Source organism: Herpailurus yagouaroundi, unplaced genomic scaffold, assembly GCF_014898765.1.
Source record: "Herpailurus yagouaroundi ecotype Mexico unplaced genomic scaffold, PumYag 28, whole genome shotgun sequence".
Taxonomy (NCBI): domain Eukaryota; kingdom Metazoa; phylum Chordata; class Mammalia; order Carnivora; family Felidae; genus Herpailurus; species Herpailurus yagouaroundi.
Genome location: NW_024412376.1, coordinates 18,208,972 through 18,234,568, shown reverse-complemented (window position 1 = coordinate 18,234,568; position 25,597 = coordinate 18,208,972). Strand labels below are relative to the sequence as shown.

The following is a 25,597-nucleotide window of genomic DNA, read 5'->3' as shown; positions in this document are numbered from 1 at the left end:
GTGCCATGTTTGTGACATCATATCAAGGGTACATAATGCCACCAGGACTTGTCAATATTGGTGTTGTCCTTGATCATCTAGCTAAAAGTGTATTTGTCTGGTTTCTCTAACTATGAAATTCTTACCTCTAACCCCACCCCCTTCATACTGTACTCCTTGGAACAAAGTCACTATGCCAACATTTATGGAGTTGAGAGGTATGTTCCACCTATTGAGGGTAGGAAATCTATATAAATATATTGCTTCTACACAGAATATTTGTCTCTTTCAACTTTATTTGCTTATTTAATAGTTTACTTATATCAGTATGGTCTCATGGAAACTTAATGAATACATTGTGTTATAATCTGATACTACCTTCTTTGTGTTCAAATTGTTTTAGCTGTGACTATTTGGAAACAGTTTCAGTTGGTTCCTGTGTCCCTTTGAATTATCTCCATTATTGGGGGTATTTGTTGTTAATTCTTATTTGCCTAATAAATAGGCAAATATTTATTTATTTATATGCATTATCTTTTAGGGTAGTATTAGATGTGCAGCAAAATTGATAGGAAGGTATGGAGATTTCCCACTCTCACAATCTGTCATTTAATTGGTGTATTCAGATTATTCATATTTGAAGTGATTATTGATATGTTTATCATGTTTGTTTTCTATCTGTTGTGGTAATTTTCTCTTTCTACCTTCTGTAGTTTCGATTATTTTATATAATTTTATTTATTTCCTCTCAGGTGTCGGTTCTACTTCCTTTAAACTTTTTATTAGTTTTCCTAGAGTTTACATTATTAATTTTTAACTCATCTTCCTCCACCTTCAAACAATGACATATTGCTTTGTAGGTACTGCAGGATCCTTACAACAGATTGTTCTCAACTGTTCTCAACGTTTCTTTCCTTTCTCTTATGATATGGCTGTCACTTGTTTCACATCCATATGCTGTATTTACCCAATACACTACTCTTAATATTTTAAACAAGCCATTATGTTTTACATCAATTAAAAGTGAAGGAAAAATTTGCCCTAATTTATTACTGCTCGGATGTTCTTTCTTCCTTTTTGTAAATTTGAGTTTCTTCACTATATCATTGTCCATCTCTTTGAAGAACATCTTTTAACATTTCTTGCTGGGTAGACCTCCTGGCAATGAAGTCCCCCTCAGCTGTTGTTTGTCTGAAAAAGTCATTATTTCTTCTACATTTCTGAAAAATAATTTCACTGGATATTGAATTATATGTTGCTATTTTTTTTCTTTTAATATTTTTTAGTATTTTACTCCAGTTCCTTCTTGCTTCCATGGCTTCTGACAAAAAGTCCTCTAAAGTCTTATCCCTGGGTTTCCTGCATGGCTCAGTCAGTTAAGCATCAGACCTTAATTTTGGCTCAGGTCATGATCTCACAGTTTGTGGGTTCAAACCCCGTGTTGGGCTCTGCAGTGACAGTGCGGAGCCTTCTTGGGATTCTCTCACTCTCCCTTTCTCCCTGCCCCTTCTCTGTTCTTGTGCATGTGCACAACCTCTCTCTCTCTCTTAAAATATATAAACTTAAAAAAAAAAGTCATATCCCTGTTCCTCTATAGATAAGATAATGCCAAACTCCCTTGTAATATTGCAATTTATAAGAAATATATATTTGGTTATTCAGATATGATATATGTGAATACATATAATGAGTTTCCTGAGTTCTGTGAGCTACTCTAGCATTAATCAAACCCAAGGAGGGGGTATAGGAACCTCTGATTTATAGCCAGTGGGTCAGAAGCACCTGGACTTGTAATTGGCACCTGAAATGGGGGCCATTTGTGTAGGACTGAACCCTTAACCGGTGGAACCGTGCTATCTCTGGGCAGATAGTATTGGAATTGAGTTGAATTGTAGGACTCCCAGCGGGTGTTGGAGAATTGCATGATGGTGTAAGGAAAAACCTACATACATTGGATTTGGGCACAGAATTTTTACCCCTCACTCCTGCTCTGTTTTTTGTTTTGTTTTGTTTTGTTTTAAGATTTTCTCTTTATCTTCAGTTTTCTGAAATTTTAATCTGAGATGGGTAACTATAGAGTTTTTTGGTATTTGTCCTGCCTGGTATTTTCTGTGCTTCTCGGGTCTTTTTTTGGTATTTGACATTAATTTTGGGAAATTCTCAGTAATTATTAATGCAAATATTTTTCTCCCATAATTCTCAGATTTTATTTTTATTTATTTATCTTTTTTCTCATTAATTTTCATCTTTGAATACCAGTTGTGGTAGTCTCCATATAGCTTTAAGCCCACTGATTCTTTTCTTGACTATGTCCATTCTATTCATGAGGTTCAAAGACATTCTTCATTTCTATTAATGTTTTTTTAAGTTTATTTATTTTGAGAGAGAGAGTGAGTGTGTGTGTGTGTGTGTGCACGTGTGTGTGTGTGCGCGCCAACAGGGGAGGGGCAGAGAGAGAATGTGTGTGTGTGCGTGTGTGTGTGTGTGTGTGTGTGCAAGTGGGGGAGTGGCAGAGAGAGGGAGAGAGAATGTGTGTGTGTGTTTGTGTGTCTGTGTGTGTCTGTGTCTGTGCAAACGGGGGAGGGGCAGAGAGAGAGAGGGAGAGCGAGAATCCCAATCAGGCTCTGCACTGTTAGTGCAGAGGCCAGTGCAGAGCTTGACTTCACAAACTGTGAGATCATGACCTGAGCCAAAATCAAGGGTCGAACTCTTAACCGACTGAACCCCAGGTACCTTCTATTAATGTTTTTGGTTTCTAGCTTTTCCCTTTGATTCTTTCCCAGAGTTTCCACCTTTATTTTACATTTCCTGTGTGTCCTGACATATTGTCTGCTTTTTCCATTAGAACTCTTAAGATGTTCGTTATTTTAAATTCACTTTCTGATAATTCAAAAATCTATGTTCAATCTGAAAATGGTTCTGATGCTTGCTTTGCCTCTTTAGACAGCTGCTTTTCTTTAACCTTTCAGCATACCTTTTACTTTTTGTTGTTGTTGTTGAAAGGCTGACATAATGTATAAGATAACAGGACCTGAGAAAAATAAGTAAGTCTCTACTTTTAGGTTTTGTGTTTATGTGGCTAGGAATTGGACTGTATTTAATGTTGCTGTAGCTGCATGTGCCAGAAACTTCAATTTCCTCTAGATTCCCTGTTTTGGTCTCCCTTCTGTTTTGGGCTTCTCTAAGAAAACTGCTGTTTAGGTAGAACCTTTGTCTTTCAACTATCATCCACAATTTTTACACGTGAGCCCTGTTGGCATCATAGTAAGGGTTAGGGGAAAGCAAATGTCCTGTAACTTTACAATTAAATCCCAGTCTTTTAGTGGGCCTTTCCCTAGAATATAACCTTCACAAAGCTTTCTTAGCTTCCACTTACATGATACAAGAACATTAGAGTAGACTGGAATCCAGAGGGAAATGGCTTTTCCTCAAGGTGGATAAGTCTCTGGTAGTCTTTCTTTTTCCCTGGAGAGTAGGTATTTGTTACGGAAAACACTCTAGGCACATTTTACAAATGTTGCTTTTCCTCTCTTCCAACAACTATTAGAGGGTCTTTCTTAGCTTTTTACCATAATGACATGGTTGGTACCTTCTCTCCTGGAGGTAAAACCCAGGAAAGGATGGGGATTCCTAAAGCCAGGGATTTGAAGTCCAAGTATTTATGATTCTCATGCTACTCTATAGTTAATTTTCATTAATTCATCAAAATTATCTAATTATTACTTGTTTAGAGTCCCTGTATCTTCTGCTCCAACTAAAGAGATCTTGGCTGTGGCTTTTTCTATTTGCCTGTCTCTCTAGATTTCTGGGTGATGGGTTCCCTTGCAGCCTCAATTCTCTGATGGATCCAAGAAAAATTTGCTTAGCTTCATTCTTATAGTAAGGACAGGGTGACAACTTTCAAACTATTTATAGGTTGAGGTAGAAACCAAAAATCATCAATGGTCATTTTTTACAATTCATTTTTAGAGTAGTTACATTAGAGAAATTAAAACAAAAAATTTTAAGAGAGAGAGAGAGAGAGAGAGAGGCAGAGGGGCAGAGAGAGAGGGAGACACAGAATCCAAAGTAGTCTTGACATGAGGCTCGAACCCACGAACTATGAGATCATGACCTGAGCCAAAGTTGGACGCTTAACCAACTGAGCCACCCAGGCACCACTATTAGAGAAATTTTAAAGGTCTAAAATGTTCATAGCATTTAGGAAGACCAGAATACTCAAAACTTTAAATGGAAGTGATCTATTTTCCTAGATACATAAGGTTACTAATTTTTACACAAAATAAAAATAGTTTTACTGTATTTGATAAAATATTAGCTTAAAACTCTAAGATTTTTATATTAAAATTGAAAATATAGTTAAATTCTCAATCAGTTGAATAAGTGTACATGTATTTATGTACGTTTACTGTGTGCTAAGGACTATAATGGATATTTTCAAAGTAAATCTTATCCTCACCTTACAAATGTGTGAGATAAGCTTTATTATTCCCATTTTATGGAGTAAGAAAGTGAGACACTGAAATTTGTGCTTTTAAAACTAATTATTTTATCTCTCTAAAGAATCAGGAATTATCTATTTCAGATATTTGGGATGGTGGAAAGATGTATGCTAATGAGTTTAGCCAAAGTCACATTTCTAGATTAGATCACTTTGCAATCAGAAATAGTATCTCCGATTACACAAGTATGTCTTGGCCATCTGTTCTTAAAGCATAGAGATAAAAGAGTAACCCTGATTATAAAAGTAAAATATTTTATTGTGTTCTTACTCATTGATACCTATACTTATTATTAATATGAAATGTCTCCTTAGTACTTTTCAAAATACCAAAGGCAGTAAAGTAGAATAAATTGCATTGTTGTACACTTGACACCCTTAACATGAAATGATAAATATAATGCAAAGCTTTGTTTGTTCCATGACTAAATGAAGATAAATCTTTTTTTTCTGCATTTAATAATAAGCTATCCAATCTCCTATCTGTGTCCTATAAAGTAGTGTGTTTCAAATTTAGTTGTAATTTTTAAAAACTTTTGACTGTAGGCTTCAACAATCAAAGTTGCTTTCCCGTAAGTAAATTATTTTCAGAGTACAGTGTAGATACCAGGAAAACACAATGATCTATTGTCTTTCATGTATACAATTTGTTGAATAGGATGCTCTAAATTAAGAGCTTGGAAAACATCTTTACTGGTATTTGAAATAATTAGGTGTGAAAGTCATGATCCAAGACCCTTTTAAGATTTAGATTTTAAGTGATTTCTCTTCTACTTGTCAAGTCCTGACATTTTATCCTTTGGTATTTAAAGAAGCGGGGATTCCATTCTTCCCCCAAACACTGCAGACAAATTATACTTAGTCTACATAACCAGTACTATAAAAGCAACCCGGTTTAGATACTCAAAAGAATTGACAATTTCCTGTGAAAAGGTATTTGCCCACCCATATAAGAACAGGTCTTTATATTTAGAAAAAATACTTTGATTAATGATTTTTACAGTGCAATTTTCCATTGGGAAAAGTATTATTGTTCCTTTGACCAGTAAATCCAACTATTACCAAGCACCCTTTTTCTAGGTTTTAGGCATTTTAAATTCAGTGTCCCAAACTCAACTCATCTCTGTCCCTTACCTTCCCCTCACAATACTTAAATTAATAAAGTATAAAAGACTTCATTGGAAGTGATATTATAAAGTTACTTGTTTATATTTTTTAAAATGTTACCTTCCTAGAATGCAAACTTCTCAAGAACCTGAAGCTTTCTCTGCATTAGTTGCTAATAAATCTCAAATACCTAGAACAGTACCAAGCATGTAGTAGATGTTCAATTAATATTGATTCAATGGATGCCTCCTCCTACTAGAATATAAGGTCTCTGAACTCTACAATTTTGTCTGCTGACAGTTATATTCTAGTGCTACAGTAGGCATTCACTAAATACCTGTTGACTGACCAGCTAAATGGTAGATTGAATAAAATTATACTAGTATTAAAATATTGACAGTGGAAGGGGAACATGGAAAAATATCCTCTACTATCTCTAAGCAATAAATGTGATTTACCAATGATCCATTCTATATAATTTACTTGTTAGATTATGATACAACTGAAAATAAATTTGTTATATTTTTGATGTTGCACAATGATGTGTTACCTTTTTACTAAATCTTCCTGAAGATTGAATTAACTTAAAACATCAAGTCAGCTATTAAGACAGACCAAAAAACATATTTGAGCCTTTCAAGCATGAAGTTTGCATATTACAATGGCCTTCACCATTTAGGACAAATAATATCTCAGATAAAAATTTTAAATTGTCACTGTGAAAGGCTTTTCAAATTCCAACAATACCAAAAGTAGAAAAGACCTCACTGAAGGTAATGCTGAGGTCTTAGCTACGTTTGCATGCATATGGTTTGATGCATTGATGACTTTAATTATTATGAAAATGATAATAATACCTGAATTCAACATATGTTTATACAGAGATATTTTAGGAGTTTGAAATAGATGACTGAGCCATGCTATAGCCTAATCATTTCTTAATTATGAACTAATTCTGTATCCTCAGTTGTAATTCTGGGCATAGTGCTCTGCTGGTGTTTATTTTGTTAGTACTTACATAAAAGCACCCGGGTGACATAAAACTTGGAGAAAGAATTGACACTGTTTTGGTTTCCTTGTCACTATCATACTTATCATGACAAAAGATCTTCGCTTTTTCTCTCTAATCCTCATTTCATCTTTCTGTGTTATATGTTTCCCTTTAGACATAGGACAGTGAGCTCAGATTAATAAGAAAATAGAGTCACAGTTTAAGATAATATTGATTCTGGAGAACAACTGAGGATGCTATGTTTTTTCCTTGAAGAATTGATAGGGTGGAAATCTAGAGGCACCATATGATGTCCTTCTGAAGAAAAGTTCAGGGGGTCATGAAACCCAGGCTTTATACCCCCAGAAAACTGCCAAGTGTATGGATTCTCCTTCACCAGGGGGCCAGGTGATTCTTGAAGGTTAATATAATATGTTTTTTTTTTTGACATGATCTTTCTTTGCTTTTAAATTTTCACAGAAATGGTGTCCACTTCTATACTAAGTGTTCTTTATTGTTTTTATCTTTCCCCTTAGGAATCACAAAGAGAATACTTTGAGATGGGAAAAAAATCTCAGGAAATTTGTCATTTTTGTAAGATGCTGATCTCCTGAATATTTCTCCAAGGTACGCTGCTGCATAGCAATCAGGAATAAGGAGGGCTTTCCTGCTGAGTTAACATATTTCTGTTGTGATGGGAAAAAGTAAAAATTACAGTAATTTTGAGGGTCACTAACGCAACTATTCTACCTCATATGCTTAAACAGAAATATAGTATGTGAGCTGGATTATGGCTACTGCTGAGTTCTTACCCCTGTTTGATTACAGGGAGGCTTTTACCAAGCAGTTAATCTTCTTTAACTAAAATAAACTCTTAACAGTGTTGTCCTGTATTCATAGGAGAATAGTTTGCTACTGATCTCTCTGGTTGTTAACAGAAACTTCAGTTTACTGACAATTAATTCTGGTCGGAATGTTAATGGAATTTATGAAGTAACAGTATAGGGGAAAAAAGCTAAAACACAATGTTTTTTTTCTCTATCTTTTTCAGCGACCCAGACATGTGTCCAATCTAAATAAGGAGGCATCTTCAGAAATTCTTCACAAACACCCCCAAGAAATCATAAAGTGAGGGTCTGTGACCTTTGCCTTTGTAAAGAAAAATGTGTAGATCTTCCCACTGACCGAAGAATGAATATCTCATTAAAAACTTGTTTCAGAGAGATTGGAGCAGGGAGCAGATGTCAGTAGAACTACCAAATTGTATGTTCCTTGTATTACATGAATGTAGTTATTTAAAATAAAATGTTGGTGCTATTATAACAAGAGTATGATAGTATCCTTTTTTTATTTCTTTGCAGATAAATTCCATACAGACATATATGTAATAAAAGTGACTGTTACTATCGACACAATTTCCTTCTGTAAATTGTGTGATCAGTGTAACTTTAGCATCAGGAAGAAATGGTCTTATCTGGGATGCTGAGCATCAAGCCACTCAATTGTTTTGTCTTTTTTATGCTCAAAATAAAAACCAGACCACTATTTAGTTACCATTTACCAGGACTTACTCTTTCCCTGACATTTTCACTTTTGCAGATCTCCTCACCAATCTTGCCTCAGTATTTGTCTTTATTTATAATGATCTACACAGACACCTTGTAGAGTGACTATATGAGTTTCATTAAAATTATACATGATAAATCATCCTGTGCTCTCAGGAGTTGAGATACTAATACAGATACAGAGGATAGGTTAATATGCTCAAAGTCTTGGCAATCACAGCCAATATCACACCAGATGAAAGATAATGCCATCAGTTTCTAAGGCAATGAGTAAGGTCAAGATTAAGATTGTGGCCAAAGCCTGGCCTTCGGTTTGGGAATGGTAACCACACCCTAGATATTTGAAGACATAATCCTTCACAATGTATTTTTCAAATATTTGAATTTGTTTATTAAAATTAAGATATTTTATATAGGAACTCAGATTTCCAGATTCTGTTGAAAAATTTTGAGATCTAAAAATAGGAGCCTAACTCAGTACACCCCCCTTCCTGCTTCAAACATTTGAGTTCTCAACTCTGCTTCAGACATCATGTTTACAAAGTCAAGAGGAAGACCAGAGGTTTCAGTGACCGATAACAGTTCAAGGTTTATTTTATTGTATGTTGTTGGTATCTTAGAATTATGTTGACATCAAACCTGAGAATTTATACAGAATGTGAAGAACAAGACTTCTGTCCACTAAAAAAATATAATTTTATGTTCTGACACTAACTTATCAATATGTTTTGTGAGTATATAAAAATGCAGAACCTTCTCTGTAGATGATTCTAGGCCCATTGAATGTTCTATAAGTGGGTTCAACTCAGGAAGGAAAAAGATGTTAGAGCAACAACAAAACTAACCTTTACAAAACATTTTATTGTATTACCCTTCACTTTGAGAGCCTTTAATGACTTGTTATGGCCCAGTGCGTGGTGTGATTATTTTTTGGTCTTCACTTTATCTCTCTAGTTTTATTTGCTAACATTTTTAAATGACCTTATACAATAAAGTTTGAATAAATGAATAATGAGAGAGTCATAAAAAGTCTCCATGCTTATTTATTTTTTTGTAATTCATAAGATTTAAAAGCAGACAGCTCATATTCTAGTTTAGCACTTATTAGTTATGTGATCTTTAAGACTTAATTATGTGACCTTAATACTTCTGCACTCCAGTTCATAATCTGGCTCACATAAGAATAAACTTGTATAAGAATAAATGTTCCTTATCTCCTTTTCCCATCCATACCATCTGTGATATTGCTCTTTTGGTAGTGTTCTATTAGTTTAGAACGTCTTCTAGGTGGCTTAGAAACTTAATCACACCAAATGTAAGATTTCACACCCATCTCTATGTGCTACTAACACCTACTGTCATAGAGTTTGGCTCACATAATTTAATATTTGTATAATGTATATAAGTTTTTTCCCTGCAACTGTGTTATAACTTTTGAAGGGCAATAGAAATAACTCAGATATCTATAAAAAATAGCCTAGATGGCAAAAATAACTGGCATTTCTATGTCATTTTTTGATAAGCCAAGGGCTTTCATATACTTTATCTGATTTACTACTTTAAAAACTTTTTAAGGGGCGCCTGGGTGGCGCAGTCGGTTAAGCGTCCGACTTCAGCCAGGTCACGATCTCGCGGTCCGTGAGTTTGAGCCCCGCGTCAGGCTTTGGGCTGATGGCTCGGAGCCTGGAGCCTGTTTCCGATTCTGTGTCTCCCTCTCTCTCTGCCCCTCCCCCGTTCATGCTCTGTCTCTCTCTGTCCCAAAAATAAATAAACGTTGAAAAAAATATATAAAAACTTTTTAAGGTGGGTAAGGTAGGTGTTATTTTTATTATCCTAATTTCATATATGAATTTACATATTTCATAACTGAAGGACCTAAATGAAATGTAGATTTTCTGTTTATAGTTTGAAACCATATTTTAATTTATGCCTTCTGACTCTGGATCCAGAGTACTTCTACTACATCATATTGTCTTCTAAGGAACAGGTATAGTGGTAGGTTTATGGTTCGTTGTGAAAATGAAAGTCCATTGTTTGTTGATTTATAAAACATAAGATAGGTTTTAGGATACAGGCAATCTTTTCATCATAGTGATTTACAGATGTGTCTATTTTCAATATCATCACTGTCTGTAGTTATAAGTAAAATTACTCTAGAGGTAAAGGGTGAGATACTTTATTCACCTGGGTTTTGCAGACTTTATTCATCTGGGTCTCATCTGAGACATGTTTTAAGATTATTCAGTAGTTAAATATAGTAGTTAGATAGCCAAAAAATCCATCAGTTCTTAGAGTGGCACACCCTACTTTTTCACCCATTTGTGCCACATTTCTAACCCCAGAAAGTGCTTGAGTTTGCTATATCTGGTAAACACATTGCCTACAAATCATGTTTTACTCTTGGAAACTTTTTCTCATGACCCATTCTCAAGTATATTATCTTTCAGTAGTCTCCAGGATTCAGCTCTATTACATATGGTTTCTACCTAATGGATTCTGTCCTTCCATCCCTGGTAATATTTTCAAGTTAATTATTTGTAGTGTAGTGACATTGCAATGAATAAAAAGTCTACAAGGTGAAAAACAAAAGGTGCTCACAAATAAATGGCTGACTGAATGATGGGTCTGAAATATACGTCTCATGAAGGTACGATCCTCGTTATATTTATTTTACAAGGTCATAGATAATGGATCTGTACTGCTGTAGTCATAGAGAGGACACATGATATAACCCGGGAGAGAAGCAAATGGATCTGAGCGCTGGAGATTGCTCATGTGAAAGGAAAGGTCGGAATACTGATGGGTCATTTGCTGGATGGCTAAGCTGTCAGAACCAAGGTAGTTTTATACAAATGTACTGGGGCTGATTTAGGTTTATTCACCTACCTTTCTAGCAGGTGAAAAGGATGCAAACACAGTTAATCTTTATATTGGTTATCAGCCCTGACAAGAAAAAGAAAAAAAAAAAGATTCTTCAAGAGTTTGTGGCACTCTTAATGTGATAATTGTATCACTTTCCTATTCATATGAGTTAGTGGTTCTCAAACTTTAGTAAGCCTTATAATCACCTGGAGAACTTGTTAAAACATAGATTTCTGTGTCTCCTCTCAAAGTTTCTGATTTAACAGGCATGAGTTGGGACCAGGGAATTGTAGTTCTAACAAGTTCCCAGGTGATGCTGATGATGCTGGTCTGTCAGTAACACTGATGCAGATAAGAAGAGGTATTAGTGTAGCAAATCCTTGGATAGCCCTTATTAAAGCGCCTTTTCAGATGATCTGCTTTAACCTGATTCCTCTATCATCAAAAAATATTCTCGTGATGTTAATACACCTTGCTGGAGTACTGATAACTATCAAGAATGTGTAAAAAACTTCGAGATTTATTTTTGTACATAAAGTAATATTTGCAAATAATTTTAAAATGTAATCTTAATATAAAACCTATAATGGTAACCAGCAATCCCCTAGCCCATTTCCCTCTACTTGTAATTTCTTAAAACCCAGGGCAACAATGTCTATCTTTTATCTTTATTCTGTTATATGCATCCATATTTGTAGATAGCATGTGTGTATTACTGATACTTGATTTTTCTTTCATTTTGCTTTTATATGTTGTTTTCCCAATATATAAAATGTGTATTTAACTGTCTTCACCCTTGTCCTCAACCCCTGGTATAGTTATAAGACAAGTTTTAGTTAAACCAATATTTAGGTAAGAGTATTCATACCTGAATCAAAAAATATGCTATGATTGAACTTTCTTTCTTGTACATTGTCCTTTTTCCCTCGAGCCTTATTAATTGTCCCAGTTTTCATTTGCTTAGATTTTTTATGCATCTCAGTAATTTACCCCACCCTCTTCAGAAGAATTGTAACTCTCCTTTCAATACATTTTTAAAAATAGGCAAAAAGTAAGTTTGTCTATTTGATGTTTTTGTGTGTATTTTTTCAGAACCTTTCAAGGGCTGCTTTCCAACTCCCTTGCACATTCAGGGCTGGATGATCTCTAGGCTTGCTGCCATTTTGCTATCTTCCTTCCTTCTTTGCTTCTGGCTCTCTTGTGTCTTTTTTTTTTTTTTTTTTAATCTGAGTAGGGTTCCTTTGGCCTTAATTTTCCAAACTCTTTTTTAATTATCCTATGCTTGCTATCCCATTTTTACTTTCCAAGAGCTCTTTTTTTTTTTAATTCTCTGAATGCTTTTTTTTTTTTAAATTTCTGTTTCTATGAAGGAACTTTTCCTTAAAGCTCTCTGAGGGAATGGAATTTAGATTTTTAGGTTGGGGGGATTATTTTTCTGAGCCTTACATTGCCTCTTTCCTTCAAGTTTGTTATATCTTTTATTTATTTTGGCCTCCAAATTTTATGTCCAAAGGTCTCCCAAATGTTGGTAATCCTTGGCTACCTGTTCATAGTCATAAGTGAAGTAGTAAAAATACTACTACAAAGATCTGTGGGTTGAGGAGGACTTCCCCCATACAAGCCTGTGTCTATACCTGGAAGTAGTGTCCATATCTGTTTCCATTTTCCAGAGTTAAAGTGGATGGCAGCTTTCTGGGAGCCAAGTAGAAACAGATAGCTTTGGCTAACAATGCTTGGTATACAGACTTATAAGGAACCTTGATTTTCACTACTGTTTGGCATCCTGGTTTTCAATGACTTCTAGTAGCCTGAAAACATACTTCTCGCATTCAAAATCCACTACTGTATGGGTGGGGAGCATAGTGGATGGGCCTCAGGAATCACTTTGTTGTTGGAATTCGGAAGAGAACCCAGGAGAGTCTAATTGCCCCATGTAAAAATGTCAGTCATTTTGTTGTGACCTTTAACCTCACCCTCAGAAATACCTCCAATTTTAAATTGCCTCCAATTTTAAGTAATTTCAAAATTCAGTGGCATTAAAAAGTGTTTCCTTTACAGTAATTTTTACCCATTTACAAAAAGTGCGTCAATTCAACTATCTGCTTTCTTGCTTCATCTGATGCTTTACTGTCATTTTCATAGAGTTTCTGCAGAAAGCAACGATTAACTCTTTTGTTCAATTGGCTTTGTATTAAAAGTTGCTAAAAATTCTTATATCAAATGAATCAAAACAAGAGAAATAAAATGTCCCTAGTAAGATTGGAGGAGATCATAGAGAGGACATGACCACTAGTTGACCCTCAAGCTGGATCATTGCAATTGGAGGATCCCCACCTATCCCTTGTCCTTCTAGAACCAACCCCACACTAGGAGCTGTTTAAAGGGCATAGCCTTAAGAGAGTAAGTGTTGTTTAGACCATTTGGACTGAATATATCCTGAATTGAACCTAGTTAAGGCATCCATATAAACTTTTAAGATTTGGTGGTGGGGAGGGGCGCCTGGGTGGCGCAGTCGGTTAAGCGTCCGACTTCAGCCAGGTCACGATCTCACGGTCCGAGAGTTCGAGCCCCGCATCAGGCTCTGGGGTGATGGCTCAGAGCCTGGAGCCTGTTTCCGATTCTGTGTCTCCCTCTCTCTCTGACCCTCCCCCGTTCATGCTCTGTCTCTCTCTGTCCCAAAAATAAATAAACGTTGAAAAAAAAAAAAAAAAGATTTGGTGGTGGGGTAAAGAGACCTACATGTCGTGCAGCACACAAGATGAGCCTCCTATGTAAGTTCCTTGCATATTAAACACACCCCCTACCAATCTGGAGGGGCTCACGTCTTCCTTCAATCCCTTTCTGCCTTCTGTGTATGCGGCGAATTGGCAAGCTAGCTAGGAGACCCCATAAGTGATCTTTGGGAAGGAGGCAGTTGCAGGGAAAATTGTTCATTGGCTATAGACCACTATGTGAGGATGTGTGGCCTGTGTTTTAGATGCTTTGGACCACTGTGCAAGCACAGGGATGCCTGAAAATGCTGGCTTATCTGATGTGATTGTTTGAGGAACTGCTTGTAGAGCAATATGACAGAAAGAAGAGTGGCTGCTGCAGTGAGCTTTTCTCTGCCATGATAGTTCAGTGGCCACCGATGCCCATCGGGAATCAGAGATTTGGAAGAAGATATGAAGGATCTTGAAGGACGTGCAGTGCCCACAACTCTCCTAGCTTTGGCCTGGAGGGCAAGTTGAGAGAGCAGGTTAATAAGTTGGAGGACTTAGTGTGCCATTTTACAAAGCTAGGAGGGCCTGAACTGCATGGATTAAGGCAAGGGCTTCTGACAAAGCCTGCTTGGGATTCTAGGAAGTGGAATTCCTTGGGAAAGGAAGAGGGCAAAGAAGAGGCTAATGTCATGATTGACAGTAAAACAGATGAAATGCCCCATGTGTCTGACCTGTATGTAATCCAGATGAAAGCAAAGGCACAGCAACAGCAACCCCATCCAGTGGGGCTTCCCCCAATTAAGAAACTGTTCTTGATGAGAAAATATACTCCCATTGAGCTTATTGATACAGTTGCCAAGGTCTAGCAAAAGGGAAAGTATCCACATATGGTTAGCGTGGCTGGGGGAAGTGGGGAGGTACATAGCATTTCTCTGACCAGGCAGGAGACAGAGAAAATGAGCAAAACATCACTGCACACCCTACCCTCTGGCAGTGTCCACATGGTGCTCTCAGGGCAGTTTAAGGGGCTCAGTCTTTTATAGGTTGGATTTTCTAGCCTGCAGGGAGGCTTCATCCAATGAGACAATCTCCCTGCGCACATGAGACCCTGAAACTGGAGTCTATAGAGGTATAGAGGAGGTAGAGCAAACGCTTAGGGAGTTAGGAATGGGGTCAGCCCCAATCAGGCCAAATTCATTGCAAGAATCAAAGCCAAGATTCTCCAGTCCACTGCCAGCATTTGGTATGTAATACTGATATCCATGCTGAGCCTAGTCCTGGGACAAGACATTTTTGACATTGGGCAATCCATTACTCATCTGGGGGAAACTGACAAATCCCAGGAATACTGTGAGAAAGACATGGAGACAGAGAGGGAACATGAAACCCAAAAAGCTATCCTGGTTAGTTAGCTATAAAAGGTTTGATGAGAATAACCAGAAACAAATGTGGTTTGACCTCATTGCTGCTGGGACTTCCACCTGAAAATATATAACAGTAACCCAACACTGTCAGTCAGTCTGTGGAAAGTCTTAAAACATAAACAACAGTCAGATCTGCCCCCACTTGCACCTACTACCCCTGATGTTCCACCAGCTCCAGCAGAGGTCTTGGGGATACAGTTTTATTTGGAGTGATGGCCCCCATCCCCCAGGTGTAGGATTCAGGCCAAGATAACCTCCAGGCAAGGGCTGTTGGAGGCCATCCATAGCCTCATGGTGAGTGTACTATTCATGGGTCCCCCAGAAACAAAAGGTGATGGGTCTGGTTAATACTGAGATGAATATTTTCTCATACATAGTAACCCTCAGAAGTTTTTTAGTCCCCTGAGTGGTTGTGGAAGGCAAGTGGTTGCAGTCAGGAAGATCCCTTTGACACTGCAAATTGGGCTTTCCCTACCCTTCATCTACTTCCCTGCCCTGAGGATATGAGATTTTTTTCTCTCTCTCTTCTACCAGGGAACATATTGATATCTTATAAGGTCAAACTCCACAAAAACATTTATGGGTGAATTCTACCTCTGAGTTAGAGCAATCAGACCGATGCTGAGGGAAAACACCAACTGGGAACCAGTAAGTCTACCAATCCACATGAAAATTGGTAAATGTCAAACAACATAAATTGCCCGGGGGACATAAGTAAATAAGAGAAACTAGACAGGCATTGTACCAAGTGGCTGTTTTATGCCCTGTCCACAGTGCTTTCAACAGCCTGATAAGGCCAATAAAAAAGCTAAACAGCTCATTGCTGATGACCATGGACTACTGAGAATTGAATAAGGCAGTGCTCCCAATCCATGTGGCTGTGCCCAACATTGACACCATCTTAGATACTTTGGCCACAGTCCTAGGAGTATATCATGCAGTACTGGACTTAGCAATGTTTTCTTTCCAGTATACGCCTGGCTGTTGAATCACAAGATCAATTTGCCTTCATGTGGGAAGGGCAATAGTGGACGTTTCAAGTGCTTCCTCAAGGCTACTTACTACCAGTACAGACCCACAGTATATCGTGGGATTGCAGCTCAAGCTCTGTTCTTGTTCTCCTTTTTCACATCAGTGGAATGAGCTCATTACATTGATGATATAATGTTAACAAGTACAGACTTCCTTCTATAGCAGGATACTCTGCAGATTTTGTGGGAACATCTGCAAGGGGGAAAATAGGCAGTGATCCCACCGAAAATTCAGGGCCCAGCCACCACCATAAAGTTTCTGGGAGTCATCTGGTTAGATTTAATGTATGTTGTCCCAGAAGCTGTGATTGAAAAGGGTATCCAATCCCTAAAAACATGAAAGAAGTATAAGCCTTTGTAGGGATTTGACAGTTTGGGAAGGTATTTATTCCCCACCTGGCCCAGTTTCTCCATCTCTTATACTGCCTGGTAAATAAAGGGCATGTGTAGGACTGGGCATCAGAGCAACAAGCCCCTTTAAGAAGGCAAAACTACTAGTGAAGCAAATTAAAGCTCTGGGCATCTCCCAAGCAGGGCTGCAATTTGAGTTAGATGTATCTGTGACTCTAGGAGGTGCAAGTTGGACACTGTGGCAGAGACAACAGAAAGAGACAGTGCCCTAGGATTTTTGCCATAGCTCTGGAAAGGAATAGAAGCCTGATATATCCCCCTCCCATCCACCCCAGCTCAATAGCTCCTAGCAGCATTCCTCCAGATAGAGCCTCTCACAAAGGAATAACACATTGTGGTAAGAACTTTCCTCCTATCAAAGGATGGGTTGAGAATATGTTTAACTGACCCACTTATACCTTGGCTCAAACTCCCACTTTGACTAAGTGGCATGCCTTTTTACAGCAGAGGAGACCTTGTCCACCAGCCCACTCTCTCTAGGAATGCAGATGGTACTAGGCTATGCAGAGGATGTAGATCCTCCAAATGTTCCTGCCCCTATTCCTCTGTTGGCCTCTAGTACCAGTAGAGAGGATACAAGGGAAATTCCCAGTGATTGGTCTAGTCAGGGCAATCTGTCCACAGAGATTGCAGCTGCTATTCAGCCAAACACTGACACCATCTGGATGAACACAGAAATGAACTATAGTAGCCAGTAGGCCAAACTCACAGCAGTTTTGCTGGGAATCACTTATGAGGGTTGGCCTTTAACCGTTTGCACTGACAGTTGGGTAGTTCTAAAAGGATTAACCCTTTAGCATGGGCAATGGGAAGCTGAGGCGTGAATGATTGTGAATGTGCCTTGTGGGGTCAGGATATGTGGAAACACATTTGGGTTTACCTGCAACAGCCTGAGGTAGACCTCACTGTCTTCCAAGTCTGGTTCATAGAGGTCCTGACACTCCCTGACAATCAAGTTGATTCCCTAGCTTAGGTATGAGCCGTAATCTGATTCTTCAGTAGATACAGCAGATTGGTTGCATAGAAAGAGCGACCACCATAGATGGTATATTGCCAAAGACGATGTATTGCCCTTTGAATAAGTGATTTGTTTAATGCAGTAACAGCATGTTCTGTATGTACTAAGTAATGCCCAAGGCAACTGCCAAAGGGGTCTGGGGCAGACTTCCCAAACAAAATCATTCCCGAACAGTGAGATATTAGCAAGTAGACTATATTGGCCTCCTCCTTCCAAGTGAGGTTTCTAAATATACCTTAGTCTGTGTGGACACTGCCTCTGCCTTAACCCTAGCTTCCTACTCTCACTGTGCAGACCAGGCTACCACTATTAGAAGATTAGAGAATCTGAGTATCATGGATGGATGCCTTCATTGAGTAGATAGTGATTGAAAATTACATTTCAAAGGTTGTGATGTGCAAGACTGAGTAAAAGAACACAGCATTAAATAAATATTTATTTCCCTTTATAACCCCAAAACAGCAGGGTTGGTAGAAAAGAATAATGGACTATGAAAACAACAGGTCAAGTTCCTAAAAGCTTCCAACCTCTCTTTTTCCAAGGCCAGGTAGGCATGTTCTGTTTTCCAGTGGTATAGTCATTTGACTCCCCTCTTTGTTTCCTCCATTGGCCTGAAGGGCATTGTAGCACACATAGAAGTTCTTACCAACCTCACCCAGCAAGCCTTAAAGGAAGCTGTCCTCCAAAATAGTATGGCCTTGGACATTATTACTGCCTTTCAAGGAAGTGCCTGTGTCATTATCCAAACACAATGTTGTGTGTTTACACCTGATGAGTCTGCTAACCTATCTTTATTAAATCACATGAAGATACAAGTAAACATCCAGAGTAATCTAACCCCCAGCCTGGAGGACTTAGTAAATCAATGGTTGTGATCACGGGGCTCTTAGTGGGAAAAAAAATGTTACTTATTTTGGAAATCATTATCTAAACCTGTGTTTTTACTTGTATGTGCCCATATTGTCACTGTGACCTCTGCCTCAAATGCAGCCAGATACCCACCAAATGAGCTACTTCCATGGTAATAAAACTCTTGCTGACTGCGTTGGGCACATTGGAGAAGAGGGGGAATGTGTTAGATTGTAAGAGCTGGTCAAGATGGGTGAAGTGTTGGAGGAGGTCAACATGAGGACATGACCACTGGCTGACTAGAAAAGGGGACCTGGGCAATCGAAGCACCTCACCCCTCCCTTGTCCTTGGAACGTACAATCTACCTACTAGTCCCACACTAAGAGCTGTTTTAATAAATAGCCTTGAGAGAATGTGTTTTTTATACTATTGGACTGTGTATGTAACTAAGCCCAGTTAAGGCCTCTATATAAACTGAAAATTCTGGTGGACTTGAGCAAGGACCTATTTGTCTTTTGGCGCCCAAGACAAGCCTTGTATGTAAGTTCCCTTGCTTAATACCTCTGTCTCCTAACAAACTGGAGTGGCCTGCCTCTTTCCTTTGTCTCTGCTTGTCCTCCATGTTCAGGACCCGTTTGTGAACCAATAGGTAACCAGAGAGAGTTTTGCATATTTAGAGTTTACACAAGAATATCTCTATGTTTTATGCCCAAACTGATTTTAAAATTATCTGTTTTAATCCAAAAGTGTTGTTTATAAATTGGTATTTTCTAAATCACCGTAAGAGATTTTCATTACTGCTCAATATTTGTTATTGTAAATGAAAGTTTGAGATAACACATGAGTTTTGTATTTTAAAGTTATTTGATTATTTAAAAGTTCTGATTCCTAGCTGAGTTTTGGTAAAATTTCCAATTATGAAATCAATATCAATTAGGAAAAATGCATGACTTTTTTTTCTAATGTTTGCTATTATAAGCCTGAAATTTTTTTCCAAAATTGTTTTTTCCTATTTTCTTCTATTTTTATTATGTTTTTTTCTATTAATTTTTCCATAACTTTTCTTTCTTGTCACCCCCTTTTAAAATTTATCCTTATTATCCTTAATATTTTACATAAACTCATCATCATCCTTATATGTTTATTCCTCTTTATTTTCATTTTCTTGAAATCATCACTCTTGTAACAAATTGGTTTAAATATGTAGATGATAGTCATTTTACTTGGCAAATCTTTCTTCTGATTTTAAGGACTTTTTTAATGTGAAGCTCCATTTTCATCCTTTCAAACAAGTGTACCCTTTAGAACCTATAAAGATGAACTGAGATAATTTTTCATAAGCACAGTAGTTATAAGTTATACTGTTTCAAACTAAGAAATAAGACATTTTATTTGCTTTGGAAAGCCTCTTATAATAAGATGTCCTCACTGAATTATTCATCTTTTGTTTTATATACACTGAAACTTGAAATTTTTTTTGCTCCATTCTATAGATGTATTATTTATTTCAAAAAGTAAACCAAGTAAAAGAAAAAATGGTATGTGAACATGAAAACATTTATTTTACATTAAGTTGAGTATTAAGATTGTGAAAATAAATTTCATTCAAAACATTTGTTTCTTGTTACCAAAAATAAACACCAAAAAAAGAAGTAGTTTCAGCACTGTACACAAATATAATTTTCAAGTTGACATTGGAACATATTGGGTTTTACCAAAGCAAAAAACATACGTTGTGACTATAGTTGTTGAGTAAGTGATAATTTCAACAGAAAGTATAACCATGTATCATACTTTAGCAGAAATTTAGATGAGAGACAGTATTAATAGTTGTTAAGACCATAATTTTGGTCTGAAGAGACTGGCCCAAGTCCTGACTTTACTACTGTGGTTTAATTCAAGTTATTTTAGTTCTCCGGGCATTACTTTAATTGGCAGAAAAATGCAGGTTTACAACGAAAGATTATCATAAAGATTAAGCAATCTTCTGTACAAAGAGTTTTTAGCATCGTGTCTGGCTCCTAGTGGCTAATAAGGCCATTCAAAAATACTTGATCAGGGGCGCCTGGGTGGCTCAGTCGGTTAAGCATCTGACTTCGGCTCAGGTCATGATCTCGCGGTCCGTGAGTTCGAGCCCTGCATCAGGCTCTGTGCTGACAGCTCAGAGCCTGGAGCCTGTTTCAGATTCTGTGTCTCCTTCTCTCTCTGACCCTCCCCCGTTCATGCTGTCTCTCCCTGTCTCAAAAATAAATAAACGTTAAAAAAAATTAAAAAAAAAAACAAAAATACTTGATCAAAATGAATGAAACTGTACAAATCACAAACAAAATTAATTCCATTTAATACCATTACTAGTATTATGCTCAGAGGAAGTGATACACAGAGTTATTAGTGTCTCCAGATGAAATAAAATAGGAAATGATAGGGGTTGTGGATGATACATGCTCTCATTTTTAAAGCTGGAAAAGGATTTTAAAATGTATATTAACCTTGTCACTAGCAATAGCTTTCTTTTCAGTATACTCAGAAGATTCACTTATTCAACAAATATTCTTTGATTGCCTATTATGTGCTAGGCTGTATTTACCTACCATGCAAAAGGAAGTGCCTCCTTTTTATGCTCTGAATACTTTCCTTTTCCACAGACATTTCCACTGGGCCTGGGAGATGGGCAATTCTATGCATGGACAGATGGTTTGAGAAGAAAGGACTGGCATGACTATGAAAGCATTCAGAAAGAGGCTATGCGCTCAGGTATGAAGTTCAGTGTAAGCCAAAGTGCTACTTTACTTACTGCAGTGTCTCATTTGTCACTTAAAGAGTCTTGAATTAGCATCTCTTCTGCGTACAGTAAGGTATGTCTCATGGGGGTGTTGGAGGTCAATGCTGAACAGAATTAAAACAACTTCACATTTCCGAGAGAAAACAATGAACAGCCTTTACAATATCAGCTGAAGAAGAGGTTACATAAGTTTTAGAAATCTATAATATTTCATATTTCAAGACTGCTTTCTAGTAATTTCTGAGGATATCTTAAGATTTATCAGTGATACTTGACTTGGTTGGTTGACATCTGTCTTGAGCTTGTTTTGCTTGTTAGGGCTGATGTATGTCTAACAGTGCACAATATTGAAGGGGTACCACAGTTCTAGACCTTGGCAGGGGAACAGCAAGTTGGTACGTCATATGAACTAGATAGAGATAGAGAAAACATTTTAGTTCTTGGAAAAAGTAACCAGAGAAAATAAGTCTTTGTAGAAGGACAGTAAAATTAGGTTGTTGGAAACAGGGATTCAGAAAGGTATATAATTAGAAATCAAATGAACATGAGTAACATATGGTATGAAGTCCATATGCTTTCACTCAACCAGAGAAGCTTTGTTTTTTTCATATTGAAGATGTCATAGAACTAGAGAAGCTTTGTTTGGTAGGACTGAGACATCTGAGCAGCATTGAGACATTGCATTCCAAGTCAAATCAGCAGCAAAACTATGACCAAGCGCAGTATGAGGTCCTCCTGGTTAACCTTTCTTATAGATCATCCCATCAGGCAAACTGGAGTGTGAGTATTTAAATAGTTATGAAATTGTACAGACTGTGAAATGTTTTTGCTCTGGATCGGTTGTGGTTGATCTAATTATAGCCTTCTTTCATTTTCTTCTTCCATTCCTTTTCTCCAAATAAAGCTCCTCTCTCCCCTCAACTTCATTAAAGCTGCTCATCCCAAGAATGTTCTCTATTAGTCAGAGAACGAAGCTCTTCCAGCTTTCATTGTCTCCCCACTTGGCCATGACCCCATGAATGGTTCCTTCCAGTATCCTCACTTTTCCAGCTCTCTTATCTTTTCCTTCTATTTTCTCACTAAGCCCTGTATTAATCCCACCATCTGTTCCTTTTTCTAACCCCAGGATGCTAAAAATTTTTGGAGATGCTTACATAATTTAATCAACTGAAACTTCAATTTATTGAGCAGATATTTTGTACTAGGTACTTTACATATGAATTTTATTGAAACCACATAATTACTCTAATAGGAATTATTATCCCAAATTTGTAAAAGAAAGAAAAGAAAAGAAGCAATATGGAACTGGGTCCTTAAGAATTTATTAAATATTATCCAAGGTCAAACAGATAATAATTTGCAAAACTAGATTAAAAATCAGGTCTTATCATGCTCCATTACATCCCACTGTCAGACATTGAATAATAAATATTTGGACAATATGGAGTAATGACAGCGCACATATGTGAGGGAGAGATGCACCTGGGTTCATATTGTCTTTTCTGTACATGAGCTATGTAGGTGGCAAATCAATTTATCTTTCTGATGTTATACTTTGCAGAATTGCTGAAGGATTAAAGATAATACACCTAAATAATTGGCCAATTATTTGGACATATTATAAACTCAGATAATAATAACTATAAATTTCTTTCACTTGATTTGGTATGCCTAGCCTTCACCTGTGTGATGGGTTTTGGGTAAAAATCCAGTACTTCACATAATCTCTACTTCATATCATTCTTTCTGCCTCCTGTGTAAGCATGCTGTTTATGTTCTCATCTTACTTGGGACAAGGGAAAGTTGACCTACAAAGAAAATTGGAAATATAACAAATTTTCTAAAGCATAAATTTTCTATGGAATTAGAAAACTTTGAAATGCTAAATGTTATATGATTCGCTGGAAAATACATGACAACTGAAATAGACTAAAATTCATAATTTAAAATTATATGAAATAGTACATAAATAAAAGGACTACACACACACAAACATACAAGCAGGTACACAGTCAAACATCTCTGTTCTTAGTATCTAAGTCAAGAAAAAGGATCATCTGTGTAGATTATTACCTATGTATTTATACCTAAACAAATACTGTTGCATTTTTCTTGCATTTGGGCTTAATCTAATAATTGAATCATAATGTCTGAATTTCTTCTTTTACTCAAAATAATTTTTGAGATTCATCCCTGTCCTTGTGTGTAATTCTCATTGATTTATTTCCACTGTTGTTTAATTTTCTACAACATTCTCCTCTTCATGGGCATTTGGGGAGTTCCTGGGTTTTCATCATTATATATAATGTTGCTCTAAATATTTTTGTATATGGTTCTGGGGTAGAGCATTAAATTAAGAAATAACTGACTATTTTTCAATATTGAATCATCTATTCTATGGCATATATGATATTTACTTGCTGCTTATTTATTATCTTTAGAGATGTGTTAATAATTTTATCCTCACATATTTTTTAGTGTTATTCCTAGAAAACCAATGTTATATGGGTATTGTACATGTTATTGATTTTATTGAAATTCCACATTGTTTGTAGCTGATATATAGAATATTAATAAATCTTAATATTTACTTGGATTTGAAACTTTCTAAACCCACTATTAATTATAATTATTTACCTATATGTTAGCTTGAATTCTCAACGCTACAAGAATTGACAGTGCTTAATTTTTTTTTCCTTCCATTCTAGATCTTATAAATTTTGTTCTGTTTGTTTAGTTCTACTTACTGTCTTTGCTTGGCATCCCAGCATAATGGTAAATAGCGGTTTTTGGTGGCATATCATGACCTGTTCTAATTCTGACTGTCACAGATTAGACACTTACTTTAAGATTTTATCTATTTAATGAAAATACACTTTATTATGATTGCTAAGCCTTCTGGAGCTAGTTTACTGAGAGTCTTGTTTATTTTTGTTTAAACCTAAATGAATATTGCTATTATCAGAAGTTTTTTGTTTGTTTGCATCTGTTGAAATAGATAAAAGATAAATTTTCTCTTTTAATATGTTATTTGGGTAAATTATTTCTATTTATTTTGTAATGGAAATCAAATTTCCAATTCTAGACTAAATCTGTCTTTTTATTTATTACCAGATTTGGTTTGCTAATATTTTATTCAACATTTTTGAGTCTTTATTCATGAATGAATACTGGACACAAGTTTTTTTTGTTTTTGTTTTTGTTTTTGTTTTTGTTTTTGTTTTTGTTTTTGTTTTTGTTTTTCTCATAGACCCCATGTCAAATTTTGGTAACAATATAATGATAGCTTCATAAATTACTCGGGTAATAATTTCTGTCTTTCTGTGCTTTGTAATTGCTTGTTGCATATGAGAATTATACATTTGTTGATAATTATGGAGACCTTGTGGGTGAAACTATCTGGACCTGGACTTTCTTGGAGCAAAGAATGTAGCTACTAGGTTAAACTTTTAAAATGGTTACAGCACTAGTTGATTGTCTATTTCTCCTGGAATTAACTGTATTTTTCTATCAATTTGTCCATTACTTCTAAGTGTTCATATTTATTAGTAAATTTATTCATAACATCTTCAAATATTTCATAATGTCTGCAATGCTTAAATTTATGTTGTTTTTTCTTTCAAATATCATTTGTACTGTTATTTTCATTTCTTCTTAATCTATTAAACCAGGAACCTGTCAATTTTATCAGTCATTTCAAAAACCAGGTTTTTACTTTGTTTGTCTTATCTGTTATGTTTTTCTCATATGTTTACAGTCTTATGTGTAGTATTTCTTTTCTTTGACTTTATTTCCCTACTATATTTTTTCCTAATTTTTAAAATTGATTCATAGACCCTTAATTTCAGCCTCTCTACTCCTGTAGACCGCATATTTAGGACTCTACATTCCCTTCTAAGTAGCACTTTAACTACATAGCACTGCTCTGTATTCCAGCGTTTTATATTTGTTTTTTATGTTTTAGTTATACTTTAGTTATGTTTTCAAATGTCTAGCCTACTTAAGTACTGAAATTATCTTAACAATAAGAAAATCCAGAAATTACCTATTAATAAAAATCTCAATAATATTTTCAAAAATACATTAACATAAGCATGCATTTCATTAAATGTCCTTGTTAGTATTTTTATTAAGATTGTTTATTCTTTGTTCTGGCAATTACATCTTTGAGACCTATATGGTAATTTTTGAATATCAGGCATTTTAAGTATCTGTTTTTAGTTAGTAAGTAATTTATGGGGGCCATGCTGTTTAACTCAGGTGAGTAATGAGGAAGGTATTGCTTTCACCTTTCAGGAAATGGAATAAAATAAAACAATAAAAACAGAAAAAAATGCAATTGAAGGATAGACTCTAAGACCTTAGGTGTAGCAT

The 25,597-nt window shown here is 36.3% G+C and overlaps 1 protein-coding gene and 1 long non-coding RNA gene across 7 annotated transcripts in view; both read left to right on the top strand.

Moving 5' to 3' along the window:
* The window catches only part of GALNTL6 (polypeptide N-acetylgalactosaminyltransferase like 6), a 1,208,379-nt gene that overhangs the window by 407,478 nt on the left and 775,304 nt on the right, over positions 1-25,597 (top strand). For all 4 annotated transcript variants that reach the window (XM_040470479.1, XM_040470472.1, XM_040470497.1 and 1 more), the window contains one exon: positions 21,087-21,195. In XM_040470479.1, the coding sequence (XP_040326413.1) occupies positions 21,087-21,195 (109 nt within the window). The remainder of the gene's footprint in view (positions 1-21,086; positions 21,196-25,597) is intronic.
* On the top strand, positions 38-7,909 carry LOC121027269 (uncharacterized). Of its 3 annotated transcripts, none has more exons than XR_005788634.1 (4): positions 38-197; positions 6,855-6,986; positions 7,115-7,205; positions 7,630-7,909. It is a non-coding gene; the product is annotated as an uncharacterized LOC121027269 (long non-coding RNA). The 3 variants fall into 3 exon arrangements; XR_005788633.1 differs by having other exon boundaries at positions 39-197; positions 6,855-6,999; XR_005788635.1 differs by lacking the exon at positions 6,855-6,986 and having other exon boundaries at positions 70-197.